Here is a 26723-nt window from a genome sequence, read left to right on the forward strand (position 1 = left end):
GTGTGAGACTTATGGGACGACACTGAAGATGGCTACTTGGAATTGTAATGGATCTATGAGGTTGGACGTCGGTGCCTTTGAGGACAGTTTCAGAGACAGGGACATTGTTTTCTTCTCAGAGACTCATCAGGCCCCTTGACAGCTTATGCCACATGTGGTGGGATACAGATGGGAGACAGCCCACAGGACAGTCGCGAGATCTAAGCATGGGAGTAGAGGTTCAAGAGGAGTAGCAGTGCTATTTAGGGAGGAGTTACAGCCACTACTACTTATTGTACGGAGAGATGATCATGCTAGATACCTATGAGTGAGGCTGAGAGCTGACACAGGTCGATTTCTATACATTACTATATGTTACATCCCCCCGAGTACCTCGGTATATGCTAGTAGGTATATACTGTTATTGTTCAATTGTTAGCAAGTACTTTCATTGATGATTGATTGAAGGTTTTTCATTGTTCTTTTATCACCAAATACAAATGTTTAATGTATGTTTTACACGATCGTTACTTGGTACTTGGCTAGTGAATCTCCAGTTGATGATGGATAGTAATGTGTCTTCAAGTAGTTTGCATGATATACATTTTCTTAATCTCTAATGAGGAATGGAATTTTCTTTTAAAAGTTCTCTCATTTATTGTTTTTTTACAAAGGTACGTATTTTTACGTACATAAAAATTTTATACGGAACGACTTACATATCTACAGATACGTACCATACATTACGTATGGTACCACCTTGTGAATCAATCGTGGCATGTGTGAGGGGTTACCTGAGACTTGGAGGTTGTCTACTATTGTGCCTATCTTCAAAGTAGGTGATCCTACAGAGCCTGGCCATTACGGCACTATTATGGTTGGGCACACTTTGGCACGGTTGTATGCATCCATTCTTGAGCAGCTGTTGAGTAATTGGGCAGAGGGTGAGGGTGTAGGAGCAAAGGGCCAGGCCGATTTCAGGATATTCAAAGTAGGTGATCCTACAGAGCCTGGGCATTACGGCACTATTATGGTTGGGCACACTTTGGCACGGTTGTATGCATCCATTCTTGAGCAGCTGTTGAGTAATAGGGCAGAGGGTGAGGGTGTAGGAGCAAAGGGCCAGGCCGATTTCAGGATATTCAAAGTAGGTGATCCTACAGAGCCTGGGCATTACGGCACTATTATGGTTGGGCACACATTGGCACGGTTGTATGCATCCATTCTTGAGCAGAAGTTGAGTAATTGGGCAGAGGGTGAGGGTGTAGGAGCAAAGGGCCAGGCCGGTTTCAAGATATTCTCCACTCTTGATCATATTCTGACACTCAAAGCCATCATTGAGGAGGGCAGGTCACATGGGAGACGGATTTATTGTAGCTTTGTGGATTTCCACAAAGCATTTGACATGGTACCGAGAGCTCGATTGATGCGCAGACTGCAGGAGATGAGGGTGCCCATAGTGTTGATTTAGGGGATTATGGCTCTATACAGATCAGTGATGGGACATGTGTGCACTCCGGAGGGGATAGTTCACTCCACCATTGGGGTGAAACAGGGTTGCCCATTGTCTCCTACTCTATTTGGGATGTATGTTGATGAGGTGTCTGATTACATTGACAGAGAGGGTGATAGAGGTGCCCAGCTGGCAGGGACGTGGCTCCCATTGTTGTTATATGCTGATGATATTGTGTTGATCTTTGACTCACTAGAAGGTATGCAGCTACAGTTTGATGCATTACACAGTTTTGCAGAGGATAGGGGATTGTCTGTAAACCTTGGTACACCAAGGTTACACCACAGTGGATCAGGAGATTGGCACTGACTTTCACATATGGTCAGGAGATTGTAGAGTAAACAGATGCATACACTTACCTTGGGGTTGTCTTCACTGGGGGCCGAGGTTTTCTTTGGGGAGAGCAGTAGAGACTAGACTGACTAGAGCTTTTGCGGCCTTGGGAGGCGTGGAGAGGATGTGTTGCAGGTTCAGTTCCAAGAACCTCGCACAAAGTTATGGCTCTTTGATACTCTAGTAGCCTCAGCTACGTTGTATGGGGTGCAGATATGGGGACCTCTGCCAGGATGGTTAAAGATTTATGGAGAGGCCCTTGGAGCAACTATCACTGCAGAGCTCGGCCCACACTCATTCCACCATTACCGGCACTCTCATCGATCGAGCACTAGAGCTATGGAGATCAAGATGGCCACGATTGAGGAAAGGGGCTACACAGCATCGACAAATACTACAGTAGAGGATTCGAGCCATACTCTCTCGACATCCAGAGTGCAGATGAGGATGGATTCTAGTAGTAGTATCTTTGTTCTAGTTCTTTTGTACCCAGACATGGTATTAGATTCACTATTTTGTAACAAATTGGTCTCATAGGTCATTTTAGCCTTTTGAAGATGTTAATATAACATTACATTTCTCAGGTTTGCAAGCATCCCGCTTTAGGATCTCTCTCTCTCTCTCTCTCTCTCTCTCTCTCTCTCTCTCTCTCTCTCTCTCTCTTTTTGTGCGTTGCTGGAAGTGCCGAATGATGCACTCTGGCAGATTTCACAGTGCTCGATAGTCAAGCAAATTCAAATTTTTATCAAGCAGGGACCTTGCTTTTACCAAGCAAGGGGCTTGCTTAAGCACAGGCCCTGCTTATCTCTCAAACAGAGGACTTGCTTATGGCAAGCAAGGGAGCTTTCCAAAGAAAAGAGACTGCTTAAGCTTTGGCCTTTCTTTTAGGGCAAGCTAAACTGTTGCCTCAAGCAGGGGGCTTGCTTATTTGAGGACCTCTTTCTCTCTATCCACCCTTCCCTTCTACATGTCATTTCCCAACTTCGCCCGTGGCAAGCAAAATCAAGCATATGCTTCACTTCAAGCGTATTTTCAACATTGATCAGAAACGAAGACATGGAGGAATGGAGGAGCTCAAAGATTAATTTTCTTCGAGAGAAAGAAGCGAAAGAGAGGATGTTGAAAGAGGAGAAGGAACAACTCGTCAACAAAATTGCCACACCAGAGAGTCCACAAAGAGATGGCCGAAAAAGATCAAAAGACGGACTCGAAGAGGGGGAATTTCAGCCATCTTTGTGGGAGGAAATTGACAGCATAAAGGAGCAAGTAAAAACCATAAAGAACGAGGAAGAGTAGAATAAAGCAGCAACGTCTCCATGGGCTGAAGTGGTTACGAAGACACAACAGAAGGTAGATGCGGCAGAGAATGGATTGAGGTGGCCAAGAAAGGGAAAAGTACGGCATCAACACCTACACCCACTCTCATAAACATGACTTTGGAAGAGGAACAAAAACGGAGGATGAGAGCCATGCATGTAAGAATATCTGGTCTTAGAGACCAAGATAATATAGAAGTGGAAGTGAAAGAGCTCTTGTAAATGATGGGGATCACGTCTCCGACACATACAAAAGCTTGGAGAGTGGAAAAGAAGAGCATAGAAAGAGATGCATCTTCAACCAAAGAGTGTGCTCTCATCTTAAGCTTCCGGTCATTGGAATCCAAGACGGAATTTAAAAAAAAGGACCTACTCAAAAGAAGACATGAATCTTTTTGGGCGATGACCTAACCTTAGCACAGCTAGCACACATGCAAGAGTTCATGCTAGAGATTCAGGCAAGAAGAGAAAGAGGGAAGATTGCCTTTTACAGAGATGGCAGAGTAGTGATCTTAGACAGAGGCACCACCTCACGGTGTGAGACCAATGGGACTTAAATTAAGATAGCTGCATGGAATTGCAATGGGTCTATGAGATTGGATGTAGGAGCATTTGAGAACAGTTTCAGTGGGAAGGAAATGGTTTTTACCTCAGAGACACACCAAGCGCTTTGACAGAACCTACCACATGTTAGTGGATATAGATGGGAGTCCGCTTTAGCAGACAGGAGAGCTTAGATGACGAGGGTGCGGCAGAGTGGGAGTACTATACAAGGGCCAATAGTGCACATTGTATGCAAAGATGGTCAAGCTCGGTATATGTGGGTGAGATTGAGGCCTGAGACTGGCAGATATCTCTACATTTCTATATGCTATTTTCCACCCTGTACATCATGTTAGAGTTTTGGCATCTCAAGTGAAGTGCCCGATGTGATCCCATTACTTAGTTTGGCTTTTAGGTATTTATTTTACTTACTTGTCAAAGTTTGGGTAGGGCAATTTGAGGTTGGTATATAAGTAACCCTCAGCCCCCATTGTATTGTACATTCAGTTGTTCATTGCCAAGGTTGATTGGTTCAAGAAACTCTCTCTCTCTCTCTCTCTCTCTCTCTCTCTCTCTCTCTCTCTCTCTCTCGCGTGCTCTTGGTCTCTATGCTTCCGCATCGTTGACTTTGACATGGTATTAGAGCTTCGTTCTCTGTGACCTTGGTGGAGCAAGGCGCTTCATTGAGAAGAGGAAAGTGCACCATGGAGTAGCTCGTTGAGAAGAAGAGCTGAAAGTCGCCAAGAACCCTTCCGTTACTGGCGTTCATCATCCGCCCCCTCCTCCAACTGCGTTCTCAAACCCTAGAGAACTTCTCCTTGCTGGCGCCGCTTACTCCTCCATTTCTTGCTATCGCCGTCGCATGGGTAGCGTTTTTTAAAACGCTTACTGGGTAGCTTACCTTGATGGTGGATAGTTTGAGCTCCTACCTGCCGTGGGTACTAGATCCTCTTGTCGGCGCTGCAGAGCCTCTTCCATGCCATCGTTTTAAAATGCTCCACCTGGTAGTCTTTTGGCGACATCAACCACAACACCTCCTCCTCTTTGGCTGCGGTACCCACAGTCACCCCCACCTTGTGACCTACGTTTTAAAACGTTGTGAGCCAGCAAGGGGTGGACGGTGTGTTGCTAGAGGAGGAACAAAAGTGAGTTGAAAGGTTATTTGGAAGCAGGGATCTTTGGAGTGGTGTACACTGCTTGCAAAGGCATCAAAGGTGTTTTGGAGAACGACTTTTTTGGAGTCACTCCTTGTGTAGAGTTTTCGAGGATTGTTTGGGATTTGTGTGGCCACCCTTTGGAAGGTAGGATTGTGGAGCCCTTTGTGCAGTGTTTCTGGAGCGGATTGGTGCAAACCTTGCGGCCACCTTTGAAGCCACTTTTGTGCAAGGGCTTGGAAAGTTTTGGACCAGCTTGGGAGGATAGGATTTCAAAGTTTGGTGCAGCTTGGTGGAATTGTACGGCCCTTGGAGTGCGAGAGGGAGCACAAGTATCCAGATCTTGCAACCTCAACAAAGCCCCCCCTTGCTCGAGTGCGAGCAACATCGGCCAAAACCAATTATCTGCTATGGAAAGCAGATCAACTATCTAGTATGCGGCCTTTGCCCAACCACAGTTCTCAAGGAAACCGTCGCTTTGTTTGGCTCGAGATTGTGCAGCCAAAAGCAAATGGACGAGTTTGCTGCAGGACAGGCAAAGGCAAGCTTCATAAGGATGGTAGTACTGATACTCTGCTAGTTGCCTCGATACCCACGAGGTCCGACAACAGTTGTTCTAAATGCGACATGATGCTTTGTTTGGCTCGGGAGTTCGAAGCCAAAGACAAAAAAAGGAACTCATAGGATGACAAAGACAAAGGCAAGCTGGAGAGAGATTACGGTAATAAAGATTTGATAGAGGAGATCGGCATGGCACACGTGGTGATGACCACGGTACCAGATTTCTAGTCAGAGGCCAGATGTCGCCACTAGCTTAAGCCAAAGAGGCTTGTGAGTGGCAGAGAGGGGCAAGAAGTGCTCTGTATAATTAATTTGGACCCTTGTGTTGGAGTTCAAGTTACAAGAGTTTGAACCCGTGGGTCGGAGAAGGCACTTGCAATTGGCAGGGAACCAATCAGAAGTATCTAAAGCACTATGGATGAGTGCACCAATCCATTGGTGTTGGTCGGATTATGGACAGGACGTGTTTCAAAGTTCATTATCTTGGAAGTATTTTTGGACATGATGTACTCACAGTTCACGAATGGGGATTCTTGGACGTAGTGTGGTCTACAGTTCAATTTTCTCAAAGGCAACTGATGCTCAACATGGCATTCTTCTAAGGTACAAAGTTGAGGATAGCAAATCCGAGGTGTATCCAGTAGACGGATCCTCTGCTTGGGTATCCATGGTAGCTTCTTCATCGACTTGGTCTCACTATTTATGTCCACTATGAGCTGTAGAGAGGGTGTTAGAGTTTTGGTATCTCAAGTGAACTGCCCCATGAGATCCCATTATTTAGTTTGGGTTTTCATTATTTATTTCACTTATTGTCAAAGTCTGGGTAGGGCAATTTACTAAGGTTGGTATACAAGCAACCCTCAGCGCCCATTGTATTGTACATTTAGTTATTCATTGCCAAGGTTGATTGGTTCAAGAGACTCTCTCTCTCTCTCTCTCTCTCTCTCTCTCTCTCTCTCTCTCTCTCTCTCTCTCTCTCTCTCTCTCTCTCTCTCTCTCTCTCTCTCCCCCTTGGTCTCTACACTTCCGCATCGTCGACTTTGAGGGCAGTCGTCGTTCTCTGTCCTAAACGATGACATATAAGAGTTTTAGGGATGGTGACATCCTCCTCCTAGGGGACTCCAATGCTCGGATGGGCAAAATGCTCATACAGTTTTTTATGACACTTCAGAAGAGATGCTTAGAGAGGTGGATGGAGGAGATTTGGGGCTTGATAGAGATTCACAGGATAGAGAGCAGATAAAGTATGGGAGACATCTCATGGAGATGGTGACTACATATGGTCTGGCCATACTTAATGGCCTACAACTTTTCCCTAGAGTTACTGGTTTCACATGCTTTCCACACAAGCATGGGGCCAACACAGTGGACTATGTCATGGCACAACCGAGCTTCATCTCCTGCATTCAGGATTTCACAGTAGGATCCAAACCAATGGGTGTAGCAGTGGATCATGCTTTTTTGAAACTTTCCATCTCCTTTAGTACAGTATAGCCCAGGTGTCAGGAGGGAGGCCACACACCTACTATACATTTACACCAAAGGCTGATTCTGTTTATACAGAGGAGACCTATAGTTGTCTATGTACAGCAACCATGTAGGATTCTGTGGAGGCGATCACCACTTTACTAACTGAGACATTGCTCGATTCTATACATTTACACCAAAGATTGATTCTGTTTATACAGAGGAGATCTATAGTCGTCTATGTACAGCAGCCATGCAGGACTCTGTGGAGGTGATCACCACTTTATTGACTGAGACATTACTTGATGCAGCAACAAAGGGATACTTACACATTCAGCCTGATTAGAGACGCCGTTCTAAGAGCATGCCTTAGAACAGTTGGTATGATGAGGAGTGTATAGAGACGAGAGCACAGCTTCAAAAGGATCTTTTCCTAGGGGTCATCATTCATAGACAGTCTTGGATAGCCTTCCGGTGTCTTGTGCGACGGAAGAAGTGAGCATTCCTAGCTCAGATGGAGTGAGACTTATACCAGTTGTTCTTGAGTAGAGGCTCAGGAGAGGCATGGCGTTTCTTTTATGAGCATTCCCCTCCCCCAATGATTACTTCTCTTGATGTGTGGGGTCAGTATGCAACATCCTTATATACGGTCCCTGGACAGACACCCCTTCCAGATGCTCTCGAGCCATGCCCATCTACGAGTACCTTCTTTATCACTGAGATGGTAAAGACGGCCATTGACAGGACGAGGACCAGGAGGGCATATGATTATGATGGTCTAGTAGTAGGGCACTTTGTATATGATAGAGATATGCTGACAAAGGTTGTCGCAGTTCTATTCAATCGTGTCATGTGTGAGGGTCTACATGAGACTTGGAGACTTTCTACTATTGTGCCTATTTTCAAGGCAGGTGATCCTACGAAGCGTGGAAACTACCGTACTATTATGATCGGACACACATTGGTACGGTTGTATGCATCTATCCTTGAGCAGCAATTGAGCAGATTGGCAAAGAATGAGAGCATATGGGTAGTGGGACATGCCGGTTTCAAGAAAAACCTACATTCACTTATGGTCAAGAGACTATGAAGTACATAGATGCACACACTTATCTTGGGGTAGTCTTCAGTGGGCCAAGGTTTTCTTTAAAGAGAGCAGTAGAGACTAGATTGACCAGAGCATATGGGGCCTTGGGAGGATCGGAGAGGATGTGTTCACAGGTTCAGTTCCAAGAACCCCGAATAAAGCTCTGCTTTTTGATACCTTGGTATCTTCAGCTATGCTCTATGGGGTTTAGGTTTGGGGACCCTCTGTGGGTCAGGATGGGTGGAGAGGTATGGAGAGGCCCTTGGTATGTATGGTCTCTGGGCTGATTAGAGCCAAGCCCTCCATGCCACACGAGATCATCAGAGTTGTCACAAAGTGGTGAAGTGGCATGCCCAACTAGAAGGGAAATGGCCGAGTGGACAAGAGGAACTGAAACCCATAAGAATTAAAGAATTGGGGCCGAGGGGCCTAAAAAGGGGTTAGGAGTTTAAAAACCTAACCTGCCAACTTAAAGAACTTATGGAGCACCGACCGAGGGGCTTAGAACCCTAAAAATATAAAAGTTTGAACCTTGGCTGCACTTAACATGTTGACGTGACTTGCGGTACGAAATTCCGCAATTTACGTTGAAAGTGTTGTCGTGGTAGGCTGTATGGATATTCATAATTTGTGCAGGCTGCTTTTTGGCACTTTTGCGTGGGCGTTTGGAGAGCAGATGCTTTTGGATCAAGTGCTTTTGGGTATCCCTTGTAAGTTTATAAGTGCTCTTTGGGCCACTCTTTCAAGAGCATCTTGACGCTGAGTCTCGGAGAGAGTTGGACCCTCGGGAGTTGTACTTTGCGAAGAGCAATAATAAAGAAATATTGAAAGGGGTGCGAGTCTTCGGGGCCAGTGCGTCTTGGCACGGAACTCCACCGTGCCATGTTGACTCTCCTTCTCTCTCTCTCTCTCTCTCTCTCTCTCTCTCTTTGTATTTAAGTTAAGTGATTTTGCAATTTCCGTTCGCGTGTTGCTAGTGATTTCTTGCTTCGAGTGTCCGAGCCTATAACAAGAGTGGAGTTAGCAGCACCCCCTTTTCAAATAACATTAAACTGAAAGAGAGAGAGAGTGCACGACACACGAGATGGGAGTGGCGGAGCTCCACCCCAAGAGAGAGCACTGGCCCCAACCCTTGGCCCCCCTTTCGGTATTATTTTATATTTGCTTGAACACAGTACAATGCCTGTACTCGCGCTCTGCACCTTGACCCGGAAGAGTGCAAGAGACTGAGCCCTCTGCACATATTGAAAGGCCCTTGGCCTCTAAAAAGCAGTGTATATGCAAAACTTCAAACTCAACAACATTTGGTCCCAAAAGCTGGCGCCCAGAGCTGCCAACGCGAATTACAAAAATCTGTACACCTGCCACGTTAACAGCGTAAAATGTGGAAATTCATGCAGTCTGTCATGTGGCATTGCAACGCAAAACGCGGGTGTTTGTACTGCTGCCACATCATCACGCTCCATGCAAATCTGTGTGTGTGGATCCGGCTTTATTTAGTCTCTCTAGGTCACTTGGGCCCCATCGGACGGGGTCCCATAAGTTGGTGGAAACTCCTCTTTAAAAATAGGCCACTCGGCAAGACTTTGCAAGTTGGTAAAACTTGTTCTGCTGGTTCTAGGGTTTAGGCCCCTCGGCCAGGATCTGCAAGTTGGCTTCGTTCTTCAGTGGCTTGACATGTCAGCAATTTGTGACAGAGGCCCTTGGTATCTATGATCTCTTGGCTGTTTAGAGCCAAGGCCTGCGTGCCACACGAGATCATTAGAGCGGAGTTAGCAGCCCCACCTATGGAGATGAGGCGCTTACCAGATCAATCTCTCTTTGTGCACAACTTATGGGATACTACCAGAAACAAATATGCCAGTTTGGCCCTTGATCCTCCACCACTGCAAAGCTCAGCTCATTCATACTCACACTCGCGATACGCTAATTGACCGAGCATTGGATCTAGGAAGATCGAGATGCCCCACGACTAAGGAGAGGAGCTTCACAGCATCGACAGAGACTACAACAAAGTATTCAAGCCATACTATCTCAACATCCAGAGTACGTATGAAGATGGATTCATGACCCATAATATCACCCTCTTGTATTGGGCACCCATTGTATCAGTGGTCACACATACCCCACACAGTTCTAGCTAGTAGCACTTCTAGATTCATTTTAGTATCTCTTTTTTTGTACCTAGACATGGTATTAGTTCATCAGTTTGTAACGGATCGGTTTCATAGGTCATTTTGGCCTTTTGAAGATGTTAATATATCATTTCATCTCTCTCTCTCTCTCTCTCTCTCTCTCTCTCTCTCTCTCTCTCTCTCTCTCTCTCTCTCTCTCTCTCTCTCTCTCTCTCATTCATTTGGAATATTCTGGGAGTACAACGATCATTTCCTTTCTTGTACCTTTTGTCCCTTTTGTTGGGATCTCTGAGGACATAGAAAGGTATATTTTGATTTGTGTTGTAGCCCTTCTTTGGCCTTTTGTAGACATACACCTTTCTCTCTTCTTTTCTCTCGAGTACTTACAATGGCTTGTGTTGATCTGTGGCAATTGTATTTTAGGATACGAATACCTTATCCCTTGCAATGGGGAGCACCATCATTTGATGCTGGTGAGACGTTTGGAATGATGGCAGCAGTGTTTACTTCTTTAGTGGAGGTAATTACAGCTCTTCATAGTCAATTAACGAAGTATACACGTGATATTGTTTTATTCTATAATAGCCTATGCATTTTGCAACATTCTTCACGCGAACATCTAGTGTAAGCATTGCAGGTGAACATAAAGCCATAAGTTACTGCTAGATACAGTGTGACTTTGTGTGTGACATTTTTAAGTTTTCAGGTATTCAATCTAATTTTTCTTTTATTATCAGTCTACAGCTGCATTTTTAGCAGTTTCTCGCCTAGCAAGCGCCACACCGCCTCCCGCATATGTCCTGAGTCGGGGTTCTGGTTGGCAGGTAGTGCACATGTAAAGAACAAGATTCCCTGTATTATAGTCCAAACATTTTCTTGCTCATAACCAATTGTTTTCTGGCTAGACAGGGTGTGGGTATATTGTTGAGTGGTTTATTTGGGACGTCAACTGGCTCTACAGTTTCTGTGTATGGATTTTTGCATGCTAATCCTTTTTGATAGAATTTGCAAAATATTCATCGAGGGTCAACTTTGATGTTCTTTACTTAGTCAAATTATCTTGCTCGATGTAGGGAGAATGCTGGGCTTCTAGGGATTACTCGTGTAGGGAGCAGGAGGGTGGTCCAAATATCAGCTGGTTTTATGATATTCTTCTCAATCTTCGGTGAGTGAAGACTTGCTTTTAAGTTTGCTTTTGTTATGGAAGAGGAAGGTGTGATCAGGGTCCTAGCTCACAAAGAATTTATAGGATGCACTTAGTGCATGGAAGATTAGTCTTTTACAGTATTTCGACACCATGTCCAATCTTATCTGTAGTCTGCAAGAATGCTCCTGAAACAACGAGGTTTTGAATGAAAATCTTCTCTTTCGTCATCTCCAGACTCTGGGCCAAAGCTTATCTTCACTGCTCGTTGCCCTTTAAAGGCTGAGGTTTATTGCCTTTGCTCCTTTGCTCGGTTTGCAACTCTCTAGGCTCCAGTTGCTTTGTGGAAAGTCTGAATCAGTTGATGCTAGACCCTGAACCATAGCACTAGTTATGCCATAAGATGAGGTTTCTATATTGAAGCACAATATAATGTGAACAATGCATCACACCGATGAGATTGGCGACATGCATGGAGCAATGATGCGACAAGGTCCCTGTAGCTGACATCAATGCTGTCATTTAAGGTTGTGGGTAACAATCACGGTGAATTTCTTCATATTATGCAAGGGTCTTAGCATCCATTTAACGTGCCTGATGCCTAGAAATCTCCTTTGCCAACTATGCCATTAGATTAAAATCACTAGGGAAGCTCAAATTGGTCTAATTGTATCCAAGCCGAGGGCTCAAAGATAACATTTCAGGGCTCAAAGACAGAGGCAGGCAACTAAACAGCCAATTATGGCATATTGGTGAGAAAAAGAAATAAAGAAAGATTTTTTAACGGCTTCAAGAGGCCAAAGTCGGCCTATGGGATAGATTGTTGACATGGGTGTTTACTCTAGCTATCCAGGAAAAGGACATACAAATAAGGTACTAAAAAGTAAATTGAAAGCTGAAAGTGGGTGATGGTGCAATATGCTCAGGGAGTACAACCATGATGTGCAGTTTCCTAGCTGGCTCCATGCTTTATGAGGCAGACCGTTGACATGGGTGTGTACTCTAGCTATCCAGGAAAAGGACAAAGGGTACAAAAAAGGCTACCAAAAAGTAACTCGAAAGCTGAAAGTGGGTGATGGTGCAATAGAGCTCTAAATCTCTGAGGGTGAAAAACAATATGCTCAGGGAGTACAACCATGATGTGCAGATTCCTAGCCAGCTCCATCTTGTGCCAAAACGAGGAGGCAGGCTATCATGCATGGGTAGGTAGAGGATGAAGAGTCCTGGGAGGACAGCACTTGGATCTCAAAAAAAGCCTGGTCCACCCCCTCCCGTCTAGCCTGCCAATGCGACACCTTGATCTCACTGATCTCCCTCTGATGTATCCCTGGGGTACGGTACTCTGGCGGTCGAGATTGCCTGTAGACCCAACAATCCCTGCATGCTGTTGTATGACTCCTCTCTGGTTATTACGAGGGCTTTGCCCGCCACCCTTCACACGCCTTTGAAGTCTCTGGCTTGTCTTCCTGCGCTTTTTCCTTTGAACACTTGGCTGCAATGTGGCTCGTCTCATCACAACCATAAAACTTACCTTGCTTGAACCATTCGGCCTTCTGCTCAGCCGTCAACTGAGGAATATTGTTCGCCTTTCTCTTCACAAGTTTCTTTTACCTTCTTTCCCTTCTTGGTATCTTTCTCGGCTGGCTCGATTCTTGACAATTCTCAAGGAGCTTGTGAGTTGTGAGTAATCATATAGTCCACCAACTCCTGAATGCTATAAGATTTGTATTTCGGACAATAACTCTATAGCTGGTTAGGCAATTCACAACCATAGGGCTCCATCTGCTCCTCGAATGGAACCAATGGGAAAGAAGCGACTGGAAGAAATGTATCCCAGTATCCTTGGTTGTAGGTCGTGAGTCTGTCGTCCTCTGTCATCCTGAAGTGGTTTCAAGCCGTTAAAATCTTCGCTTCGAACTTTGGGTTCAACCATAAAAATGCAAACATCCTCTTGAACCCCACCCAAGTACGGGGTGCCTGTTCATGTAAAAGTAAGGCCCACCACCAAATCTGAGCATTCCCCTTTAAGAATGAGGCCGCTTTCAGTACCTTGGAAGCTTCTGTAAAGTTGCCTCCAAAAAACACCACATCAGTTAGTTGTGCAAAAGGCAATGCCTTGTTTGCTTCTCGAGGCCATGAAAAAGTGTCAAGCTTCAGGCTGTGGCCTCTAGGCCTCTTATCATCCCTGTTCTCGTCGTCCATCCCCTGATTAGGTATCCATATTTGTTTGTACATGCGAGGTGCAGAACTAGACATTACTCTCTGTGGCTGTGGTCTCTCTTCTTCCTCCATCTCGTCAAAGTCAAAGTCATCGGCGCTAGTGCCTCTGCCATAAGCATCGGTACGTGCACCCAAAGCTCCTCTAGTCAGCCATGTTTGGATGCTGACTGTCTGGAAGATTGGATCCCTTCTTTGTGTTGGAGGTCTTTGCCTTGGCCTTCATCGGGATCTTGGACTTCGAATTGATGGTGCCTCTTCAGTTACTGTATCCATCGGTGACGCCTTCATGTGTTTGACATAGGGAGGATCCTGTGAATACTCGAGAAGATTTTGCATAAGAAATTTGACCTTCTATTGCTGCTTCTCATCTTGAGTCTCATCGGCATTTGCAACTGAATGAGGCCAGGCCAACGTGTTGTTCCACTTTGAAATGTTTTAATCTCTTGAAAGAGCTGTCAAGTAGATGGTTCTTGAAAGGCCTCAAAACCGTTGAAAGATGAAAATGGATGGTGCTTGTTTTGGTGAAATGGCATTGAGTCAAGCATAACATTTCAATGCTTGACCTTTATACCTAGTGAATGTGATTCATGGTAACCATGGGCTGGAAAACGTGTTATGTCATACACAAATCTAGGTTAGGTTCGAAAACATGTTATGTGTAGTACACATAAGAGTTCAAGCATATAAGGACTAGGGACTTGGGACTGTGGTATGTGATGAAGAAATGTACTGTGTGACAGAGAAGTGATAACTGCCATTCATTTGTCACATGACCCAATAAATGTTTTTCATCCAAAGTAGATGTGACACTTCGTTGTTTACATGATGTGATAACAAAGTTTGATCTGGTCTCTTCTAATAGGTAAGTTTGGTGCGTTCTTTGCATCGATCCCGTTCCCTATATTTTCAGCAATCTACTGTGTGCTCTTTGGGATAGTAGGTAAGTTTACAATATTTGTGCCATCTTCTGTTATCTGTAATAAGGGATAAGATGTACTTACTATGTACAGTTTTTTATTTCAGCTGCCACTGGTGTTTCCTTTCTGCAGTTCGTGAACCTTAATTCAATAAGGAGCCTTTTCATTGTTGGCCTTGCTCTCTTCATGGGCATATCAGTTCCTAAATATTTCAGCGAGTACACGGCAAGTGCAGGCCATGGACCAGCAGATACAAATGCAAGATGGGTAATTTACAGGAGGATGTTCCTCTCATGTATGCTTGCTTCTGCTGAGGTTTTTGATACAAAGTACTTTGTTTTCAGTTTAACGACATTATCAACACCATCTTCTCATCAGCAGTAACCGTGGGAGTGATGGTTGCTGTGTTTCTAGACAACACATATCAGGTGCAGGCATCCAAGAAGGACAGGGGAATGCCTTGGTGGGCGAACTTCAGAACTTTTAAAACAGACAGTAGAAGTGAAGAATTCTACTCACTTCCATTTCACCTTCATAGGTTTTTCCCCCCAGCGTGATTTGCGTGAGCTGTGCATGTGCATGCAGTGTCTTGTATACAGATAGAAATGGCTTTCCAGCATGATGTACCAATTCCATTTTTTTTGAAGACCTTTCTCCTGATTATCAAATAAGATACAACCAGTAGCTGCCATAAAAGCTGTAAACATATTTTATCAATTTACAAAAAATATATGTATATTCTTTGCATCAGAAAGCAGAGTTGAGGGAATAGCAGCTAAGAATATGCTAATTCTGGTTAGGGCTGTTGTATAAGTGTAAGTGTGTGTGTGTGTGTGTGTGTGTTGGATGCTCTTGATTTACCAAAAAAAAAAAAGAGTGTGTGGGATGCTCGGTTTGTTTTTTATCTTTGTTTCCAGCCGTATGCCGTTAGCTCAAGATGTAGCTCAATGGATTCAATCTATTGTGGGCAGCTCGTTTGTGGACGGAGTGCATTTTGCAGCGTGCGGGTTTTATGATGTGTTGCTATCTGACGTGGGGAAAGTTGGGTGCCCACCTCGGCCGATATGAAACAAAATTAGGTTTTGTATTTTATGGGACACTGACAAGGACCGTCCACCTGCGTTGGTGATTGAGGCGGAAAATGTTATGGGGGCCTTCTATTTTAAATTGAAGTGGGATTTTTGCTGGTGCCTATTTTGCGTGTCATAAGTTTGGACACATGGCTGATGAATGCCCTGCAGTTTTACATCCTCCCCCGCCTGCTGCTATGCTCCCTACCGTGGTAAAGAGTGACTCCACTGAGGATAAGGAGACTATAAAACAAACCCCTTGCAATGGACAAGTGGATAAGGATAAATGCAAAGCAAAAATGGTTCCTTCTGCTGCTTCTGTATTTATTTTTTTCTGAGAAGAAGATCCTTCTATTAGTTAATGAAACTTCCCATAGGGCTACAACCACCTCTACAAGAGAGGGCTACAACAATCATGATGGGGAGACTCTCCCAATGAAAAAACAGCATATGTACAATGAGGCTAAATCAAGAAATGGGAGTAGGGAAAAGCCACACAGGTGGACGGTAGTGTCATCTGAGCAAACCCTGGACCGTGGTGAAAAAAGGCCCAGGACACCAGAGTCAAAGGAAAGCCTCTCTGCGCTCCCGCATGCGGTCGGAGCTGCCTTGGAGTCTTTCGAACTGTCCTCTGAGAGTATGGATCAGCTCTAGCCAAAGATCCCGAACAGTCTCTGCTGGTGGTACAAGGCGAGCCTCGAAGATGCGGAAGCAGCAGGCCCGCCAAATGAACCAGAGTGTGAGGAGGTTGATGAGCTCCCAACACTCCTCTCTCTCCCTGCACCACTCCTGTGGAGTAAGCTCTGTATAGCAGGCTGGAGTGTAGGTCGACCCCCCTGCATCACTATCATCCTGCTGGTGGACGATAGCTCAAACTGAAGTGCTGGGCCCGTCAGAGTGGACCAAGCTGCTGCCCCCCAAGTGTACTGTCGAGCTGTAGAAAGAGTTGGCATCAGCCGAAGAACACGAAGCCACACATGCTGTGCCAAAGGACAGTCCCAAATACGGTGATGCTGACTCTCCACAAGGTGGCCACAAGCTGCACATGCGGCCGAGAGACCACTATGTACAAGCCAAGCTCCCGCTCCCAACTGCTGTAGCTCGGTGTGCAACCAACCACTGGAACAAAGTGACTCGCCTCGGCTGTCTGGAGTCCCACAACCTCTCCCAAAAAAAGCTGCCAAGAACTTAGCTGTGAGACCCTCCTCCTGCCAATGAGGTGCTACAGCAGGACGAGCCTCTCTGCGCTGCCAGCATGTGACGTCCAGTCGAACAGTAGTGTACTGAAAGAAAGGGACACCCGGATGGTCTGTTGAGGAGAAAGGGTCCCTCCAAGCCACTCTCCATGATCCCATTGTACTCGTGCCAATGGACAGCTCTCCCAAGCTCACATTCTCCAGTGGCTAGTCTCAAGAGCTATTGGGTCGGGATCTATGACACAAGTCCTCCCACAGATGCCCACCACTCGGATCCTCTGAAAACAGCACTCTGCCACCTGTGGGGCCTCTATTGCAACTCAGTGTAAGCGTCCCTCACCGTGTAGCTCGAAAAAAAGGGAGGGTATAGTCTCTGAGCAAGCCCGGAGTGAGATGGGAACCTTCGGTTGCGTGTAGGCCCCCATCCATGTGGGTGTTGTTGACTCGAGAGGTGTGAGCCACTTAGCTGGTACTGCCTCTGAGATGTCCCGATACATGCTCTGCACCCCTCTCATGCCCTACAGCTGAGTGTCCTGAAGCTCCTCTGACAAGCTTGAAAACTATAGCCAGTCACCTAAAGTGCGTGCTGGACCCTCTACCATGGGACCCCAGGAAACATGAGGCCGACTACCAACCAAGTGGCCTCTCTGAGTGCTAACCATGGGGTTCCAAACAAGGGGCTGTCTCAGGTGCTCCTCCGTGCAAGTAGGTTGACGCTGCTCTAAGCCTCTCCGCAGCTGCTCTCAGGATCGGAGCAGACTCACAGCGAAGCGGTCGTCGAGTCTCTTGCTCAAGCCAACTCTGCGCATCTCTGTGAAAATCCATCTGGTCGAAGGTCGCCAGGGGCCTCTAGCCTGAGGCACTCTAGCACTAAGCCGCTGAAGCAAGAACTCCTTCCAGGGCTCCTCTCTTAGAAGAAGTCCTCTGACGATAAACCTCCCTAGAAGGGCTCTGCTCTGCTGTGCTAGGTCTATGATCCCCAACCCTCCCTGAGAACAAGGAAGAATGGTGACCGGCCCGGGCAATTTGAGTGTCACGCCCTGACCAAAGGAAGTTCCCGATCAGCCTCTCTACCTGGCTGATGCAAGAACTCGAAAAGACCCAACATGAAGTGATGTACCACATAGTAGCCAACAACACCTGGTTGGCCACTACAACTCTGCCTGCTAGAGAAAGTCGTGCGAAGCTCCAATGTAACAACTTCCTCCTGATAGACAGAAGGAGGGGAGCAATCTGGTGCTCGGGAGACGAGTCCAAACCAACCTGACAACCCAAGTACTGAAGTGCAGTCCCTGGGGGAATCCACCTGAAACCCTCACCTTGCATCCAATCAGGCATAGGAGCACTACCAACCGAGAAAGCCAATGTCTTTCTCCAGTTGATTAGTGCACCTGATGCACAACAAAAAGTCTCAAGAGCTTGCTCACGCCTGTGAAGGTTGGCCTCCTGGCCATCCAAGTACAAGGCTGAGTCGTCTGCAAACTCAGCGTCGAGTAGCTTATCTCCCCGAATAGGGAGCGCTAAGCCACGTAAACCAACGTGCTGTGAAACCAGAAACCTGCTCATCGCCTCAGCATAGAACAGAAAGAGGAAGGGGGCAAGAGGGCAGCCCTGTCTGACCGAGCGTGTGAGCATGAAACGATTCCTTCTACCTCCCGACAAAAGTACCTGATTGTGTGCCCGTCTGTGCAAAGCTGACACCCCTCTGATCCAAGCATCTAAGAAGCCCATCCTGCATAGAGTGCCCTCCAAAAAGTCCCAGTCAACTCTGTCGTAGGCCTTCTCAAAGTCGAGAAGAAGAATCACCAGATCCTCACCACGGAGCCGCGCGAGGGCAGAAGCCTCCCAAAAGTAAAGATGTTATCAAGGATACTACGCTCCTTGACGAAACCTGTCTGTGTCCCATGTATATTGCTCTCTAGAAGTGGCTGAATCCTCAAACTCAGAGCCTTGGCAAGAATTTTGTAGGCTGAGTTGAGGATGGTGATGGGACGCCACTACTGAATCTCATCCAAGGAGCCACCCTCCTTGGGAATGAGGTAAATCAGGCCCTCGCTCATGTTGTCAAGAATCTCTCCTTTGTGCAGGATGAACTGAAAAGCACTGCAGAGCTCTGTGCCAAGCAAGTCCTAGTACTCCAAGAAAAAGCTGGGGGTCAAGCCATCCTCACCTGGACAGCCACCGCGGGGGAGTGCTCTAAGATCCGTGTGTAGCTCCTCTAACTGAAGAGGAAGCTCAAGCCTCTGGCGCATCTCCTCAGTCACAAGACAAGGCATCTGTGCCCACACATGCTCTCTGCATGCATCCCGACGCTCTGACTGAGGCTCTGCAGACAGTAAATCACGGTAGAAGTCAGTAGCAACTGCACGCATGTCCTCTGGCTCTAAAGCAACTGACCCGTTGGGCCTCCTCAACTGGCTAACCTTGGCATGCGTATTCCGGGGTCCCACTGCCTCAAAGAAAGCGACTGTCACTCTGTCACCCACCTAGGTCCACTGAGATGCTTGTCGATGAAAAGCAAACTCATGGCACCTCTCCTCTGTGCTGACGAGCTCCTGGCGAGCCTGCTGTAACTGCTCCTCCAACCAAGGATTGTCTAGATGTAGCTCCTGCATCCTCTGCAAGGAAGCAACGCCCCGCCGGAGACGTTGCTCCTCCTCTCTCGCTGCAGCCAGGCGAGCCGAAGACTCCTGAAGAAAGAAACGGCTAAGCTGAGCAAGTCCCAAGGCCACTCTGTCAGTAGGAGAATCTTGCATGTCTAGGCTCTCTGTCCCAAGAGCCTCCACTCGCTCTCTGAGCGCAAAGTCCAACAAGACCGTCCCAGGGATGCGCAACATCGTGCTTCCCCTCCTCTACCTATCAGTCACTGTAAGAATCATTGGTGCATGGTCCAAAAAGGAAGTCCCTGCGAGAATGCCAACTGTCCCACCCAAGTCACAGAAGCGGTCACTAGTGTAGAAGCAATCTATCCAAGATAGATTCACCCCTCCCAATGTGCGGTCCAAACGAGAGAAGGTCAGACTGTCTGGGGGCCTCACAAAGCTAGAATGCTGCCACATATCTGAAACCCGCAGTCGTACAAAACCTCTCCCAAGCTGCCAGCTCAACTCCATGCACAATAGTATGGCTATCCACCAATCCTGTCAGAGGGGTCCTCCAACATGTTGAAGTCACCCCCTATGCACCATTACTCTGTTTGCGGCAGAGACTCAACAATCCGAGACCAAAACTCTGCACGTGCACTCGCCCCATTGGGCACATAGATGTTCAAGAAGCCCGCGAGACAACCTTGAACCTGCATAGTGATCCACTGAGCCCTGCCTGACATAATAATTTCTCTGTCCACAATGGCCCGCTGCAAAGAATCCGCAAAAGTCATACATACTCCACCCTGGATGCCTCCAGGTCCAAATGCAGCTGACAAAAACGTCTCATATCGTCCACACAAAAGCTGACCACAACATCTAATGCGGCTCTCACACAGATGATGTTCCTTTAGCATAAAAAGGTCAATCCTCTCCTCCCACAAGGCATCGTTGAAGCTCCTGACGCAGCCGGCCCCTTTGACGTTGAAACTGGGGCCCATCTAATCCCTGTAAGTTCCATGAGACGATCCTCATGGGGAGCGAGAGAGAACTAATTGCTGCCGCAGCAGCTAACCGTGGTATCTTCGAGGCAGGCTTGGATGGAGAGTAATCTGCATCCGAGCGTCCTTGAGATAGGCGTGACTGTAAAGAGTGTCTAGGCCAAGCCTAAGTAGACCGAGCCGTGCGTAAAGCAACCTCCTCTGTCCAGGAGTCCTCGTGTATGTGTACATAGCATGGCGGGCTCTGCGTGTCAGCAAAAAAGTGAACCACGATGTGTCTACATCTTGCTGCGTCTGGAGGTGTCACAACAAACTTGGCGAATGGCCACAGAGTCTGAAGCAAGTCTGTAACCCCTAGGTCTCCCATGTGATGAGAGAACTTTAGGGCTTGTGTCTGCAACCACTCCAACACTGAGTCTATAGTCCACTCAGCCTGGTCCCTGCCGCATAGGGGAAAAGAGAAGCCATTCCAGCTGCTGGCTCGTTGTGCAATGTTGTCTCTATGGTCAATGTTTTGAGTTTGCCATAGTTTATGCTCCCCAAAGATCGTTGCATTGTGCTCAGCGATGGAGGGAGCTTTTTTCTTACCCTAGGCTACATAATGCTTTCCTATGTGATGACTTCAAAAATGTCCCTTCTCGAAACTACAACTCTATGGGCCGCATTCATATGCTTGGGACTAAACGAATTGGCTTGGGATGATTGGGTATGTGATTTGGGTATGTTGGATTTATGGTGCCATGTTTGTTGACATGATCCAGGGTTTACTTTCAATCATAATACATTTTAGCATGTTTGGATCAGATTGTACGGACGGTATTTGCATGGTATTTGCTTTATGCTAGTCAATTTGATGATTGTCTCCAAATTGTGGATAGAGCAGATACTCTTGCTTTCGGATCAAGCCCCTTTATGGATGGGTGTGTACTTTAATGTGCCCTGTGATGATATTGGCATCCAGGTCTCGGCTGCTCATATTGAATAGCAAATGTTTGAAACATGATCTTTTTAAAGAAATGGTGCTTCATACACTAGTACCTCTTTATCATTAGGTTTATGAGAACTCTGATATTGCATGGTTTCGGTTTGTTCATTATATGCAAGCTATTACTGGTGATGAACCTTTTATAGAAGAGGCCTTGCGTTCGAGGGTTAATAGAAATCACCCAGCTTGGATGGTTTGACATTGGAAATTTTTATTGCTTTTTGGAAGAATCGGTTTTGTGTATGATTGTGTAGCTAGGTTTTGGATTGAGAGTTGAGTGTATAGTGCAATGGTTTTAGTGCGATAGTGATGTTTCCTATACTTGGCTTACTGATAGTTGGAATTTAATAGACAAAGCTGCCCTTTGAGTGCCTTACTTTATGTTGTGGCTTCTCATCCTTTCCTTGCATATTTGGATCATTTGTTGACTTTTGGTGCACTACATGGATTGCAATTGTCAGCTGGTAAACGATTTGTAGCACAGGCTTATGCTTATGATTCCTTTTTAATGCCTCAAAATATGTAATCCAATGTGCAAAGGTTAATGGAAGCATTGGGATTGTTTGGGCAAGCTGTTGGCCTTTCTATTAAGTTTGAAAATCCAATTTTTAGCCATTAATGCGGAGCCTTGGCATAGTATTCCTCATGAGGCACTTGCGGGACTTTTGGGTTACTTGTTAGGTTGGCATATGTCATGTCAACAAATGACTCAATGGATGATGTAAAGGTTAAATCAAAAGCTTCACTACTAGAAACTTTCTAGGCCATTGTATATTCGTTTACGGATAGTGCAAACTGTTGTTATGGCATCTATTCAATTCTTTTTTCCATTGATAATGTGGAGGAAAGTGGAAATATATCGTTTTATGTCTTCGGCCATAGATATTATTTGAAAACCTAAACATGCTAAAAAAAATCTTTCAATTTATGTCTATCAAGAAGCTTTGTTCTTTGAAATTGGTTTGAATATTCTTGACAAACACTTTCATGCTTTGTTGTCTGAGTTTGTATCTCAGAGATAGTTTTGGGCTATTATGTGTGTTAAGTTGTGTTCTACATCTTTTGGCAATTGGATGGTCACAGATTGGAATGTGTCTTTGGTCATTTTGATGGTAAGATTTAGGGTTGTCCACTCTATACAAAGCTCATTTTAGCTTGGGAAAAGCTTGTACAGTTTCTTAACTAGACTCCACGATTGAATAATGGTTCTAGTTTGCTTTGTTTGGAAACTATTCAAAGTTTTTCATGAACCATTGGTTGTCCAGGAGCTTAAGAAGGATTGTTTTCTTGCAAAAAAAGATGTCTATGTCATTAAAGATGTACCGGATGATAGAGTTCAAGTGTTGTCTTTCGTAGGTGCCTGTGCTAATTTGGCATGGGATATTAATATCGTCCTTTGTGGCAAAAGATTCAAAATTTGTGACAAGGAAGCTAGGGGATGTGTGCAGTTTCTTAACTAGACTCCACGATTAAATAATGGTTCTAGTTTGCTTTGTTTGGAAACTATTCAAAGTTTTTCATGAACCATTGGTTGTCCAGGAGCTTAAGAAGGATTGTTTTCTTGCAAAAAAGATGTCTATGTCATTAAAGATGTACCGGATGATAGAGTTCAAGTGTTGTCTTTCGTAGGTGCTTGTGCTAATTTGGCATGGGATATTATTATCATCCTTTGTGGCAAAAGATTCAAAATTTGTGACAAGGAAGCTAGGGGATGCTTTTCTCAGATGAGAGAATTCACGATGAGATTTCTGGTCAAGGCTGTTGGAGAAAAATGTTGTGCTTCGCAATGTTTTGGTCAGAAAGGGATATGCCAGGACTTTGTCCAAATGCATTCACCTATTCTTTCACGTGGAAGGCATCTGGCCTTACATAAGACCTTCACAAGGATGTGATAGTTCACGACGATGAGATGGCTGGTCACGAGCTGTTGGACAAAGATGTTGTGCTTTTTGTGGTGCCTTGATCGATGTGTATGCCAATCATGAAAGCACGAAAAGCCCTTGATGGGCATCCTCTCAAGGATGTCATCTCAGAGAGTGCGTTGGTTGCAAGGTATGCCCAACATGGCTAAGACAAACGAAGCTTTGGGATATTTTAACTACATGCAAAGAGATTTCCTTTCTTCAAATGCAATCACCTATGCTTGTAATCAAGATGATGCCATCATGTGATCATCCTCCAATTTGGTTAGCTCTTTGAAAGTACGTGGCCTTACACAAGGCTTCACATGGATATATGATGAGATTGCAAGATATACCAATGGGAGCAAGCCAGGAAGCTCTCTCCAAGCTTCTCTTTTGAATTCTTATTTAAGAATGCATAATCTTGAGGTATACTCTTGTTGAATGTTTAGATGACAACAAAATGGTAAATGCAATATTGTATGAATGACAAGTATGAACAAATGCAATATTGTATGAATGACAAGTATGAACACAATTGTGAGATTGAATCATTATTACCCCTCGGAGACATGGTCACTATACCTACCCGATCTTGACCCAGTCAAAGAATATAATGTTGCATTTGATGATGCCAAACCACAAGCCATCTTGTTGGTGGTATGGTTGTGGGATAAACTAGAGCTACTCCACCAGGCTATTTCTTTCTTCCACTCTTACAAGGATGTATTTGCATGGACATACACGGACTTCCCATGGCATTAAGTGACATGGATAGGGTGTGAGGGATCGAAAATTGAGGATTTGCGAGCAGTCCAATGTGCATGTTGTAAGATGTAATTTGGGGCAAATTCTTGAGGAAGTTCACGTGGTAACGTACATGCAGACCGATGTAAATTCAGGTGCTCACGCGGCATTTTGTAAATTTGGGGCTTGAGATACATGATCCTGATTTTTTTCGTAGCCACCAAGTGCATCCCCACCCTTGATTCGCTCCCACATCGCCCGTGTCACTTAGAGAGGATAAATGACTTTTGCACTAAGATTATTCTTAATCCATTTAATGCACCAGCCTCGTGACCTTAGTCTTCAAGGATCTCTTTCTTGCTTACAATTTACAGATTTTTAGGGACGACTTATCCAATTTTTGTGGGTCTAACACTAACATTACTCTATATGCTTTCACTAAGCATCCTCCATGATCAACTTAAATTTTTTAATAAGTGAGGTGCTTCTAGGTGCAATTTAAATCCCTTGAAGTGTCGTTTCCTAGTCACCCAAGGCACCTTGGTAGGTCATGCCGCCGTAGCCATCCTACACATCCCTTGACCAATCCACCCAAAGGTGTTCGTTGCTTTTGATATTCACACTTGCTACTACCACCAGCACTTCATTCATATGTATGCTAACATTGCTCTTTCCATTGCAAGGCTCAAAAATTCCCTTCCATTGGGGTCCCACATAGAAACTTTCATTTTCAATGCTCAAGGAAAAGCTCACAGAGGCCCCTATTCTTATTGTTGACTAGTCTAAACTTTTCGTTGTTCACGCTATTATTAGCAACACAATGATAGGTATCGTCTTGACCCCACTAGATATAGAGAGAAGTACAGATCACCACATTTATTTTCTAGCAAGGTCCTCAACCAAGGAGAGCATAACTATACCATCATTGAGTGTGAGGGTCTTGCAAGATTTTATGCTTGTGACAATTTTTTCATCACTTGTTTGATGTCCAATTTTTTGTCCTCGTTAGTGATCATGATGCTCTTAAATATTTATTGAATAAGTCCATAGACAATAGGCAAAATCTAGAGATGGGTTCTTACTCTTCAAAGAGTTCAACTTGGATATTGGTTTGTGTGTTGGCCGTGATGGTATCATGGTTGATTACATGTCCTATGTTGAATGAAGCAAACATCCCACATCAACCAGTAATGACCCTCCCGATGTTACTCTATTGATGGTGGATTGCAAACCCTTCTTAATATGGTGCACTTTTGTCTATAGGCCACAATAATGGTGGTAGAACCCTAGCACCTTGGAATAGAAAAGATAATTGCTCTTCAAAAGTTTGTCATTCATTCTTAGGTAGGTCAACTCTATCAATGTGGGCTTGATGGTGTGTTAATCATGATTAGGCTCCGCACTTACTCATTGATGCTCACTATGGCTCACTTGTTGCTCAGTATCCTTGCCACCTTGCTCATTCTCCAATCTAGACTAGTCACTATGGTGGCCCATTGTGCTCAAAGATTATTACTAATGCCATCACATGTGACAATTTCCAATTATGTGGTCGTAAGCTTAGTAAGTCCTAAGCTATTGAATCAAACTCTACAAGCATCTATTGATTACTATCCATTTGAGAAGCGGGGCATTGAGTTTGGTGGTCCAATCAACCTACCATGACAACTTGTGAAGTAGAAGTATTTATTAGTTGCAATAGATTATGTGTAAGTGGATGAGTGCTATTGCCAGGTATTATTGCACATCAGCTATAGTGGCAAAGTTTCTCAATGATAATATCTTCACCTGGTTTGAGTGTCCTTTGGAGATCATCACGAATAGAGAACCTTGCTAATAGTGAGGCAATTGCCACCACCATTAGTAGTTATATATCTTTCGTCCATAGTCATGTTCTTACTACCCTCGGCCCAATCTCCAAGTGGAGAGTACCAATAAGATAATATGCCAGCTATTGAAGAAATATTATCCAACTACTTGGCCTTTAAATACCCTTTGGGCTTTTTGCTCTACATTTGAGGCTACTTAGCAAACCCTATTTATTCTCGCTCGCATTGTTTGGATTGCACTATTTTGTAGCTCTTTCACTCACGCACGGAGTTTATCTGCTGCAAGTCTTTATTTACAATCGCTCCTTCCAATCTGGTGATCTTGTTCAGCTCCATGAGGCAAATTATTTAAAGAAGGCCAAGAAGCTAGTATCGAACTGGGATGGTCCCTATATTGTTAAAGATGTTCTTTGTGCTATTTGACTTGCAATAGTTCGCTGCATTAAATGGATCGCTCTTGAAGAAGTATTAGACAACATGTACCATTACCTCTACTAATATAAGTAATGTTCCCACTCACCCACATGTCCATTCACAATCTCCCTCACATGATGCACAATGCTTCCGCCCCTTATTTTGATCATGAAGGTTCCACCCCAGCATTTTGTTGCATGAGACTCACCCTATCCCTCCTCTTGACTCGCCCCTTATTCCATTTGGCACCAAAAAGCACTCTCATTTCTGCGATTTTCTTGCCCCTTTAGCCATTTGCGCATTATTATCTCCTTAAATATTTGATCGTAAGGGTTATTTTTATTGGCAATATTTGTAGAAGTTTTTTTTTCCCTTTTTCCTTTTCTTTTCGAAGCACCAAAGGGCCCACCGGGGGAGGTGTTTATCCCTTCCAAATATTAGCCATGAAACATGGTCGGGCAAGGGCTGTGTACGTCGGGCAAGAGCCACGCGCATAGGCCTCACCATGGCCACCTAATTGATGCACCACGTGTTGAGAACTCGTAGCAACCAGCTAGGAACCTCCTCCGGAGGTGACCCAACCTAGAAAGAGAATGCACTCGAGTGTACAAGGGCAAGAGCCCTAT

The 26723-nt window shown here is 45.2% G+C and overlaps 1 protein-coding gene across 2 annotated transcripts in view; it reads left to right on the plus strand.

The window, feature by feature from the left end:
* The window catches only part of LOC147447720 (nucleobase-ascorbate transporter 2-like), an 88945-nt gene extending 73840 nt beyond the window's left edge, over positions 1 to 15105 (plus strand). The window contains exons 8-14 of one of the 2 annotated variants that reach the window (XM_086523434.1): positions 10512 to 10608; positions 10826 to 10912; positions 10998 to 11056; positions 11162 to 11253; positions 14315 to 14392; positions 14476 to 14636; positions 14714 to 15105. In XM_086523434.1, coding sequence (XP_086379560.1) covers positions 10512 to 10608; positions 10826 to 10912; positions 10998 to 11056; positions 11162 to 11253; positions 14315 to 14392; positions 14476 to 14636; positions 14714 to 14926 — 787 coding nt within the window. In that variant the 3' untranslated portion in view covers positions 14927 to 15105. The remainder of the gene's footprint in view (positions 1 to 10511; positions 10609 to 10825; positions 10913 to 10997; positions 11057 to 11161; positions 11254 to 14314; positions 14393 to 14475; positions 14637 to 14713) is intronic. The other variant, XM_086523435.1, reaches the window with a different exon arrangement.
* The last annotated feature ends 11618 nt before the right edge of the window (positions 15106 to 26723 follow it).

Source organism: Adiantum capillus-veneris, chromosome 11 (assembly GCF_014529385.1).
Source record: "Adiantum capillus-veneris isolate H3 chromosome 11, ASM1452938v2, whole genome shotgun sequence".
Classification (NCBI taxonomy): Eukaryota; Viridiplantae; Streptophyta; class Polypodiopsida; order Polypodiales; family Pteridaceae; genus Adiantum; species Adiantum capillus-veneris.